Here is a 10,914-nt window from a genome sequence, read left to right on the forward strand (position 1 = left end):
ACAAGTCCTAAGAACTGGCCAGGTGAAAGATTATGGGTGTCAGAAATGAACACCAGTAGTGGGGGGTAGGGGATGCGGCTATGAGTTGAGTGACATTAGGACAGTTGCTTTGGGGTAGGGAAGACTGAAGGGTAAATGTGCCCTGCAATATGAAAGGGTGGTTCTGTATTTCAATGAATTAGGCAACTGTTCCTTTGACCCTCAGGGGGGTGAAGTGTTCTAGGTGGGGCGTGTTCTATGGGGACCTGCTTTAGCATTGAGGGTCTGCAAATAAGCGTGCCGTGGGTGTGGGAGATGCAACTCAGGACACTGGGGCACTGAAGGGCTGGATGGATGGTGCTGTCCAGTGGCAGGAGGGAGGAGCCTGACAAGGAGGCTGGGAGTCAGGGGATTCAGTGCCAAGCTCCAGTGATGGTAGCTGGAGAGGTGAGCACTACAGACCCGGAGCCCTGAGAGCACCCCCACCCTGAGGGAGCCAGGTCTAGAGCCTGTCTGCAGAGAACCTTGCAGCTGGAAGAGGCAGGCCTGCAATGTCATTTAGCTCAACCTTCCACCTCTTCAGATCTTTCCAGAGCCCACCTGAGGGCATCCAACTCTTTTTGGACCCCCCAAGGTACGGGAAGCTTACTGCCTTCTAGAGAGCCCACTCCGTGGCGGTGCTCGAGCCTCTAGGATGGCCTCGAGGCGCCAGGCGCTCCGACCTTGGCCGTGTGCAGCCGTCTGGCCACCGCGGCACCTGGCTGAGGGTGGCGACGCGGCTGGGCAGGCGCTGCTGTCCCCAGCCCCAGTGCTGAGGCGCGCAGAGAGAGCGCAGTGGGCTCTGGTGGAGGTCGGGAGAACTGCAGGGCGAAGGCCGCCGGGGGCTCCGCGGGCGGCAGCGGGGGGAGGCACTTGACACCGGCCCGGGAGAGGAGGGGCAGCTGTCCCTGCGACCAGTGCTGGATGCGGGGACCCAGCGCAGAAGCCGCGCCAGGTAGAGGGGCGCCGCAAGGTGGGGAGGTTGCGGCCGGGGGACCACCTGAGGGGCATGGGGCGGCCGGGATCGCAGCTCCGGCAAGGTGCCCGGCCCGGAGCGCTGCAGCCGGGGCGCGGCGGGGTCCCGAACCCGCTCCTCCCGCCGGGGGCGCTAGGACCGCCCGCGGCTCGGGTCGCTCCCGCCGCGGCGCCCCGGGGCCCCCGGTGTTGCCTCCCGGGCGGCTCCGCAGCGCCGGGGCCGGAGCCAGCGCGGCCACGGGGGGCGAGCGGCGGGCGGAGGCCTGGGCGGCGGGCGGCCGGAGGGAGGGAAGGAGGAAGGCGGAGAGAAGAGGCGGGCGGGGGGGACCCGGCGGAGGAGGCGGAGAGAGGGAGCGCGACAGCGACGGAGGGAGGGAGCGCGGCAGGCAGCGGGCGGGCCGGGAGGCGGCGCGGGCGGCGGCGCGAGCAGAGGACGAGCCGGGACGCGGCGCCGCGGCAGCAGGGCGAGCCGGGCCGCCCGACCCGCCGGGCCACACGGTAACCAGCACGGCCTGAGGCCCCGGAGCTGGGAGGGCGGGCGGGCGGGAGGGCGCAGCAAGGCGGTGGGGAGCGCGGCTCGGACCCCGCAACTCGGCGCGCGGGGCTGCGGGCGCGGACGGCCCGGGCCGAGGGTTTGTTTATGTCCCCGCCGCTCGCCCGCCGCTCCTCTCCTGCGCGCCGCCTCCGCCGCGGACGCCCCTCGGCGCCCCCGCCCGGCCCGGGCTCAAGTTCAAGTCCGTACAATGCCGCGGGGGGCCTCCGCCGGCCTGCGCGCCGCCCGACGCGCGCTGCCGCAGGGCCCCGCCGCCTCCGCCTTCCGGACTCTGCCCCCGCCCGGGGGCCCGGCCGGGGCCTGCGGCCGTGCGCTGCGGGGTGCGGACCGGACCGAGAATCGGGCGGCGGGAGGGGAGGGGGAGAGGGGGAGGGGGCGCGGGCGGCCGGGGAGCGCCGTGGCCACGGCAGAAAATGGCAGCCTGGCACGACCCGGGCCCCGCGCCCCGCCCCGCCCCTCCCCCGGGCCTGGAGGCTCCGCGCGGCGGGGGGGGACCCCGGAGGCCCCCGGCAGGGCCCAGGGGCGACCGGGGCCCGCGCCGGGGAGCGCGGCGTCGCGATCTTCCCGCGGCCACCTGTGGCTTGGGGGTGCGGGGCGCCGGCGGGCCTGGGAGGGGCGCGCGCGTGGGGAGCGTGCCCGCTCGGGGGGCGCACGCTCCCGCGGAGGCCAGGCGGAACGGCGTGGAGGGGGGGCGTCGCGCCCGGCTCCTCCCTGCCCCCGCTGCGGGCCGTGGGAGCCGGGTGGCGGTGGCGGCGGCGCCGCAGTGTGGGGGCGGGGCGGGAGTGGGCGAGGATCCCCGGGCCGGGCTGCGGAGGACTGGAAGGTGAGGGGGCGGGAGCAGCAAGGCTGGAAACGACTCAGGTGGGGATGCCGGGGTCGCCCCCTGCGGCAGACTCCCCCTGCACACACTCACACGCACCCCCGCCGGGCCGGTGTAGACGTGTCCTTGAAAGCTTCGCATCTGCACAGTGAAGGACGAGGCCTCGCCGAGGCTGCGGATCGGGGGGGTCTCAGTTCCCGTGCTGCCCGCACCTCAGGAGACCCCCGAGCCTCCGAGCAGCGCCGGCCGCGGTCCGTGTCCCGCCCTCACCCGGACTCCCCACTCCACGCCGTCGTGCCCTCCCTCGTTGGCGCGGACCGAGCTGGCGCGCGTCCAGGGCCCGCCCCCGGCCTCCCCCAACCCCTCTTCTCGGGGCCCGCAGCCCTATGGCTGCCAAACTTCATTTTGCTTTCCTGGAGCCTGCCTGCCTTCTTGGGGGCACCCTCTCCCTTCGCTCCCCACTCAGTAGTTGCTCTCCCCCGTCTCTGCATCCCCTCCTCTCCTCTTTTCCTGCAAGGCCAGCTGAGTAGGTGTGGACACCCTGGGTGGGAGAAGGCTCCCCCTGGGGCTCAGAGCTCCCTTCCCGGACTCCCAAGGGGAGCCTTCTGTGGCTGCACCTTGACCTAAGATGGCGTCTTGCACCCAGCTGGGCAGTTCTGGCCTGCGTAGGGCTGGGGAGGAAGGGCGGGCTAGGGACTGCACAACTGCCCCCTCCCAAGCCAGAGGGGACAGGAGCCTTCGGGGAGGAGTATCTTCGGCCGAGTGACCCAGCTTGCCCCTCACTGCTGTGCCCAGAGACTGCCATCAGCATCCCCGGGGACAGTTCAGTCTTCATGTTTCACCCTGAGCTGCCAGCGGCTGAGCCTCCTCCTGGGCAGGCTGCGCAGAGATTCTGGGATCAGGTGCTTCTCCGCTGTGCCTCCTCCCTCCCGGGCAGATGTGACAGCTGCAGCCTGGGGAGCTATTCTTGCGTTGCTGGGGTGTTAGGACTGGCCTGTGGGATTTGGAAAGCCCAGCAGCCTGGCAGACCCTCTTTGGGCTGTGTTGGCAGGGGCCATTTGCAGGTAGTTAGCGCAGTCACTTGCCTTTGGGTTGTGGAAGTTCCTGTGGGCTTTGGGGGCAAGCTGACTTGTCCCCTCTGCCTCTGGGGTCCATTAAGGCCTTGGTGGAGCTGTTGATACGTAATTCTGTCGAAGTGTGCGGTGCGTGTGCGTGTGCGCGTGCGCGAGTATGTATCCAGGTAGGGGCCCCAGGCCAACTTTTGTCATAGGTCTGGCACCTGCCTCCCTCCCCCCTCCCTGTGGCCTCCTTCTCTAGGTCCTGCTGCCTCTCAGAGACCCCCCTCCTGATGATTTATCTTTGCACCCCTCCCCCATCAAATCTGCAGCTCCTGATTCCTGGGCTCCCGGTGGCCCAAACTTTTCCTTGTTACTTGACCCGGGAGCCTAACCTGAGGAAAGGTGTATCCCCTTTAGACTCAAGGAATGAACATCGCAAGTGCAAGGTCTGCCTTCCACCGTGGAGGAGCCTAAGAGAGGCTGCCAGTGGCCATCTGTCAGGGTGTCTGCAGGCAGGATTCCTCTGTGGGGTGGGGGTTGGATGCAGCTTGTAGGCCCATTCCAACTTCGAAATTCTATGGCTCTGATTTTCCTGGTGGAATTTCAAACCCAGAACAGGGCTAGAGTGGTCTGTTTTCCCTCCAGGGTAGTGGTCGTGGAGAAGGTAGGGGCTGCCAGGGGTGGGCTTTGGCAGAGAGGGGAGGGGTGACGTGAAGGTCTATCAGGTCTGACTGCAGAGGATGGAAAACAGGGCTTCCACGCAACCTCTCCACTTGGTGCTCTCCTGAATGTGCTGTGTGGAAATGCGTGTGGGTAACTTGCAAGGGTTGTCCCCGGCCCAGTCTGTGGCATGTCCCTGGGTCCCTAAGGGTAGTTCACCACCAGTTCCATGCCTGGTCCCCCATTCTTTCCCACAAGCCAGCAAGGGACAAGATGAGCTGAAGATCCTTGTCCAGCCTCTCTGGGTGGGAGAACCTGCAGGTGATCTGCCTTCTTCTGGGTGTTCCGTTCTTGGCCATTTAGTGGGCGCCCACGAGGAAGGTTGCTAGATAGGCCCCCTACTGTCTTCCAGGATGCACTCGGTCTTAGCCCTTCAGTTGGTGGTTAGCCCAGTGGTCACTGCCTGCTTGTAGGCCTCCAGTGGCCATTGCCTGTTGAGAGAGCACCTGGAAGGTTCAGCTGCCTCCACCCCCCACACCCCCAGACCCAAGTTATTTTCCAGATTCCCTCAAGATTTCCATTTCAGGGAGCCAGACAGAAAAGGGAGTCCTAGCATACCGGGTTCAGGCCCAACGTGATTGGCTCTACCTCCCAGGGCCCCAGACAGAAGGACAGAAGGGCTGCTGCCCTGCTTTGCCCCCCACCCCCAGCACTTACTGCCACCTCCAGGTGGTGGCCTAGGGCCTCCTTCACCGCCTCCTCCCGCTGTTGATTGAGCAGGTCTGGCTGGTAGAAGTCACAGTGCAGTGTGGTCCTTGAGGGAGTTGGCTCCATTTTAGAAGCGTCCGCTTTCTCAGCAGGCTGGGGTTCTGCAGGGACTCTGCTGCTTCCCACCAGGGCTTTAATAGTGAGCTAAAGGTGCCAGGCTCCTTCCCATTCTCCTCCTGTCCCTCCTACCCTTGAGACAGGGTCCTGCTCTGTAGTCAAGTCTGGCCTTCAACTGATTTCTTAGCCTTTGCCTCCCAAGTGCTGGCATTATAAAGGAGTTTGTGTAAACTTTAAGGCTTATTTAGGGTCATTTGTGGGTTTTTTTGTTTTTGTTTTTGTTTTTTCCTGTTTTTGAAATCATGCTTACCCAGGCTGGTCTCAAACTGTCTTCAGCCTTCTTCAAGCTCTCTTGTATGGGGGGGGGGGGGGTGACATGCATCTGGCTTCATTTGTCTTGTTAATTATAGTGTTTTTCCCGAAGAAATGAGCCAAGCGAGTTCCATTAACACGAGGCTTTCGCTGAGATCTGTGTTGTGTCCAAGCTGCCTCCATTTGGCTAATTGTGTGGGCAAGATGGGGTCCACACTGTGTGTCTGCATATTTGTGCAGACATGTATGGACACACAGCTTGCTTTATGTGAGCCAGGTTCCGTGTGTCGTAAGCGAGGGTCCTGGAGTTGGGGGGAGGTGAGGTACCTGTTGACTCAGCCCAGCCGTAGGACGTAACTGCTGTCTGCCAGGACATATGGAAGAGCCCAGCACCATCTTAGCCAAGGGGTAGTGGATGTGTGGGTTGCTGTCCCTGCTGTCTACATTTGGGGTGCACCGGGCGGGGGGCATTTTGAAGTTCTGAAAAACCCCATCCACTTTCCTGTCTCCTTTATAAAGCCTTGGTTTTATAAGAATGATGCTGACAGCACTTGGAAATCTTGGCAGAGTGTTTCCATTCTCACAAATGGCTTTGTCAACAGGTTGTGCGAGCACCTTCAGTCCCGAGTTTGTTCCAGCTTTTTATTCTTACTCTGCCTTGAATTCCTGGAGAATTTTCCCTCATGTTTGCTTCTGCTTGTCTGAGATTTTATTTGCTGGGCATTTCCTGTGAGCAGGGCCCAGTGCCCACTTTGAGGAGTACCCAAGTAATTAATAATGCAGGGTGCTGGAGAGGGGGCTCACTGCCAATTGCGAGGTCAGAGTAGGCTTCTAGGAGGAAGGGGCAGCACCGAGGGCCTCAGAGCCCAGGAGTAGAGTATGGGAAGAACATCATGGGGGAAGCCTCGGTGTGGGAAAGCTCACCCATGGTGGATGCTTGGGAGGTGGAGGAGGCCTGGGAGGTGCTGGGGTCTTGGTAAGGGTCTCCAGTAGTTTGGAGAGAGGGTCCCTGTACTTAGTGACCCCTGTGTATGCCCAAGGAGAAGTGACTAAGCCTCCCTGCAGGGGTGGAGGGAGAGCTGGCTGGGCCCACTGAGCCCAGGTGGTGCAGGGTCTTGATTCTTCAGTCTGTAGTCTGGGGCTTAAGAGCTCAGACTTGGGACAGGAAAGCATGGGTTTGGTTGTGTAGCCCCAGGGGGCATTGGCAACCAGGGGAAAGCAGAGCCCAGGTCCTTCAGTGCTGCCACTGATAGCAACAGCAGTGTGGCTTGCAAGCCAAAGAGTCTCTGTCACTCCGGTCTCTCGGAGGTCTCCACACTCCCAGGCAGAGACCCTCCAGCATCCAGAACAATCTCTTGGAATTAGAAGGGAAAGAGGTGGGATGACAGGATCTTGCCGCAATAGCTCTGCCTTGCCGTGCCCTCCCTTCCCTGTTCCAGGGAGATGCCTGAATGGCTAGCCCACACCAACAGGTGGGTATGGGTGCTGTTCCATAGGATGGGGGGGGGTACAGGGCCCTCCCAAGCCTGACCTAGGGCTTTTATGCGGAATCCAACTATGGTGGGGTTATTTTTCAACAGTGACTGTTGTTCTGCACTGCCCGTTATCCTGTCAACTTCTCTGACTCCTCAGGCTTCCTGACCTTATTCAGATACAGGACCAGTTTCCCCTTTTCTCTTTCCCGTGGTCATTCCTATTGATCCTGTTTCAAATGTCAAGGTCGTTTTAAATTCTGAGCCTGTTAACTGTCCTGTCTGGGTACACAGATGGGATGGGCAGGTGGCCATCTTACAGACTGAGATCGGGGTCTCCTGCACCTAGCCCAGTGATTGGTTTGGTTTGGAATTTTGAGGCAGTGTCTCACTTTAGCCAAGGCTAGCCCCATATTCATGGCACTCTTTCTTTAGTCTGCTGGGATTACAGATGTGAACCTCTGTACATAGCCCCTGTGCTCTTCTTACCCTGGAGGTTGACACTGGTGCTGAAGATACTTCCATTCTGTGAAAAATGACGTGGGAAACTTAGACTGGTGACTCTGGGGGTGAGGGGTCACGCTTGTGGGCTGAACTGTTGGCTGGCCATGGGCTGCTTCATTGAGATTGACTGGCCGTGACCCTGAAGCATGCCTTCTCTGCTTCCCAGAAGACTCTGGGAGGTGTCCGACAGTGTAGCTTCTCCATGCCGGGCAGAGGCATCGTCTGGCACCTCAGGTGGCAGAAGCTATGGAGAGGAGGCCTCCTGATGGAACAGGCCTGTGTGATTAATACAGAGTCCAAAAAGATGAGCTTAACAATGAATGAGCCGATGAGGGATTTACTCTGATTGGTTGAGTTTCCCTGAGGTGCTGTTGGGTCACCCCGAAATTACAATGTGTTTAATGTAATCTCTTTCATAGACTAGGCTGGCCTTGAATTTGCTGCGTTCTAAGTGCTGGAGGTATTTTAAAAACTGTTTGAAATTTTACTGTGTTGGGTGTGTAAGTTTGTGTTACACACATGCAGGATAAGCATGTGGAAGTCAGACGGACACCTGTGGGAGTCTTCCACCGTGTGGGTCAAATTTAATTAAAAAAAAAAAAGTCAGGTGGTGGTGCACACCTTTTATCCAAGGGTTCAGGAGGCAGTGGCAGCTGGATCTCTGAAGTCTGGTCTACAGAGCAGCCAGGGCTACACAGAAAAACCTTGTCTTGGGGGAAAACAGGAAGGAAGAAAAGGAGACAGACAGACAGACAGACAGAGAAGTGAGTCTTGTGAGTTCAAGGCCAGTCTAATCCACATATTGAGTTCTAGGACTACATAGTGACAGCACTTCTCTAAAAAAAAATATTCCATTTATAGGTTAATGAATGCATATGAAATATTTCCTTCTAAGGACACACACCAACCTGTCATCAAGAATATAGCCTTTTTTTCCCCATGTGTTTTTGTATTCTCTGAAAAACATGACCTTGTTTGTTTGTAATTACAACAACAACAAAATAAAGACATCACTTAAAAGGGGGTGAGGTAGAGCCATATTCTATCCAGGAACTCTTACAGTAGAGGGAGAGTCTGCAGTGTGGAGGGCTTCATCCTCAATAGCTGGGACCAATGGGAATCCAGGCCTCAGGGCATGGCTGCCTGTGAGGAAAAATAACCAGCAGAAAGCAGGCGTGGGGCTCAAGACCGTGACCACGGCACTCATGAGGCAGAAGCAGGAAAGCCTCTGAGAGCCTAAGGACCGGCCTGGGCTACAGAGTGAGACACTAGCGCAAAGCAGAAAGCTGGACTTGGTGGCACACACATCTGGGAGGTGGAGGCACAAGGGTCATGAGTTCAGGGCATCTTCTGTTTACATAGTGAATTTGAGTGAATGTGACGGCAGCCTGGCTACTTCTGTTGAAGGAAGGTCCCTAAAAGGAAACCTCAGGCATGGAGCAGTTGCAGTGCAGGGTTAATAGGAGTCTTAATGTAGGCAGGGCAGGGTGATTGGGACAAGCACTGGGAACAGATACTGGATGAGGTTTTGGGAGAGATTTGCAAACACAGAAAAATTAAACCGTTGGAAAGCTTGTGGATAAAAATACGGAAACAAAACAAGACAGCCAGAGAGAGATAGCTCGGAGGGTGCACACAAGCCTGGAGAGCAGTCCCCAGAACCCACATAAAGGTGTGTGTGCACACACACGTCCATCCTGGTGCCGGGGAAGCGAGTATGAGGACCTCTGAGTTTGAGGCCAGCCGGGTCTACATAGACTGTTTCAAATAACACAAAAGTCCTAATAAAGAAATGATAAGATATTAATAAATAGAAAGACATTGGCTTAAATCTCTAGGTGACTCAGTCTATGCAGGAAGAGGCCTGGATCCGGGGAAGGGCTCAGGACAGGGGTCTTGCTGTACTCGGTTGGTTCCCAGGGAAGTGGACAACGCTAGGACAGGATGGGGGGGGGACGTCTTTGAAAATCCCCCTGAAAAGCTTCACTGCAGTGGCTAGTCACCAAGTTGTCCCCTGGGTGTTAAAGCCAGGGCTGGGGGCAGGTCTCTCGGCCCAAATCTCTGTAGAGCACCTGGAGAAGCCACACTCAAGGACCATCGTTTTTGCTGTCAGAAGGCCCTGCCACAGATATCTGTAGAACTTACCTCGCACGAGGGCTCAAGCTGTGTCCAGGAGCTCCCAAGGAGGTGGGAAGCAGCAAGCTGGGTGACAACGGAGAGGGGGCGTAAGGAAAGGGACATAAAACTTCCTTTTCCTGGTCACCTTGCTGACCTGGGAAGCTTAGGGCCAGCTGTTCGGCAACAGTACCCTGCTCACCTCACCTCCCTCAGACCTCTCTCTGGCAGTGACTGTGGATGCCTCCTGAATCTGCTGCCCTGCTGCAGAGAAGACTAGAAGGGCTAAGACTGGGGGAAGAAAAGAACCCAGCATGGATGGAAGCTGTCCCTCTGCTGACCACACCCATAGTTCCATGCTTGTGTGTGACAAAGGAAGTCAGGCAGCCCCCTGCTGGGGTTAGCATCTTCAACTGCTGAGACATATTTGCTGCCTGGCCCTAAACAGCTTTGAGTTGCAGGCTTTCTCTGTAAACTGAATGAGGACAGAGTCCTCATCTTACAGCCACACATAGGAGGTAACCAGGAAGGAAGTGCCCCTTTTCATAACGTGGGGTTCACTATACAGTGGCCCATGAATAAGGGGACCCTCATGAAGGCCTTATGCTGTGAGAGCCTACTGAACTATTCTCATTACCCTTAAGATGAAGGGAAGAGGGTCATTTTGGTAACTATGTATCAATTTATATATTGGGGGCAGGCAGGACAACCTGTGGAATATCTGTTCTCTCTGTCCACCATACATGGGTCCTGGGCATCAGACTCAAGTTGTCAGGTTTGGCAACAGAAATCTTCACTTCCTGAGCTACCTGCGTGGTCTCTGTTACTGCAGCTGCAGAGCCAGGCATTGGCTATAGAGGCTCCTGACCTCCTACCTACCCCATCTCTTATGGGTTGTGGTCCTGCTGGCTTTGCCCATAGTCTAGAGCATGGGAGGATCTAGACCATAGTCAGCTCGGCAAGTGGCATTGCAATGACTTCTAATGGCTTATTGCCATAGACAGTGTGCTTGTTGCTATCCATTCAGAGCCTGTGGTTCTCAGCCTGGCTGGTAGTAGCCTCAGGGCCCTGCCTGGTACTAGAGGCTCATCTTAAAAGCCCAGTGGGACTGGGCAGTGCCTCTGCAATTTCTCTGATCAACACCCTCCCAACACCTTGGTATCTTAAACACAGGGCCCCGTGTGGCAGGTCCTGCAGCCTTTCAGCTTTCTCTGGGGGTCCCTTGCTCCAGATGCATGGTGTTCCTATTCATTTCTGAAAGGCCTCCTGGGTGCCATGTGTCGGTTATACAGATGGAACACAAGGACCCCGTGGCTTCAGGTGAGAGATGGGTAATGAATTGCCAGCTGTGGTCAGCTTGAAAAAAAAAAAACCAGGAAGGGGGCCCATGTCCTTATTGGGGCTGGATAAGGGAAACCTAGTCACAAGCTGGGAATGTCCTGAAGGGATTTCTGACGGATGTGACGCCTAAGCTGAGTGGCACAGGGCAGTTAGCTAGATGGTCAAAGGCATGGGGCAGTTAGCTAGACGGTCAAGGGCATGGGGCAGTTAGCTAGACGGTCAGGGGCATGGGGCAGTTAGCTAGACGGTCAAGGGCATGGG

The 10,914-nt window shown here is 58.0% G+C and overlaps 2 protein-coding genes across 3 annotated transcripts in view; one reads left to right on the top strand and one right to left on the bottom strand.

Annotated features, from left to right (window-relative positions):
• Positions 1-668: 668 nt before the first annotated feature.
• LOC110324643 (basic proline-rich protein-like) lies at positions 669-4,918 on the bottom strand. The gene is made up of 4 exons (XM_021202312.1): positions 4,802-4,918; positions 2,460-2,538; positions 1,736-2,362; positions 669-1,597 (listed from the first exon to the last, which is right to left on the bottom strand). The coding sequence occupies exons 1-4, from the start codon at positions 4,916-4,918 to the stop codon at positions 669-671; spliced, it is 1,752 nt and encodes a 583-aa protein (XP_021057971.1).
• Dnmt3a (DNA methyltransferase 3 alpha) overlaps positions 868-10,914 on the top strand; it is a 105,086-nt gene continuing 95,039 nt past the window's right edge. The window contains exon 1 of one of the 2 annotated variants that reach the window (XM_029540814.1): positions 868-973. The gene's annotated coding sequence lies outside the window, so the exon portion shown is untranslated. Of the gene's footprint in view, positions 974-1,407; positions 1,492-10,914 lie in introns of those variants that run through there. The other variant, XM_021201569.2, reaches the window with a different exon arrangement.

This window comes from Mus pahari, chromosome 7 (genome assembly GCF_900095145.1).
Source record: "Mus pahari chromosome 7, PAHARI_EIJ_v1.1, whole genome shotgun sequence".
Lineage (NCBI taxonomy): Eukaryota > Metazoa > Chordata > Mammalia > Rodentia > Muridae > Mus > Mus pahari.

Coding starts and splice junctions, on each gene's coding strand:
- LOC110324643 (XM_021202312.1), bottom strand. CDS start 4,918: ATGGAGCCAACTCCCTCAAGGACCACACTGCACTGTGACTTCTACCAG. Junction 2,539..4,801: donor GCCACCACCTGGAGGTGGCA/GTAAGTGCTGGG, acceptor CCCGATCCGCAG/CCTCGGCGAGGCCTCGTCCT. Junction 1,598..1,735: donor CGGAGGCCCCCCGCGGCATT/GTACGGACTTGA, acceptor CCGCGCCCGCAG/CCCCGCGCGCCGAGTTGCGG.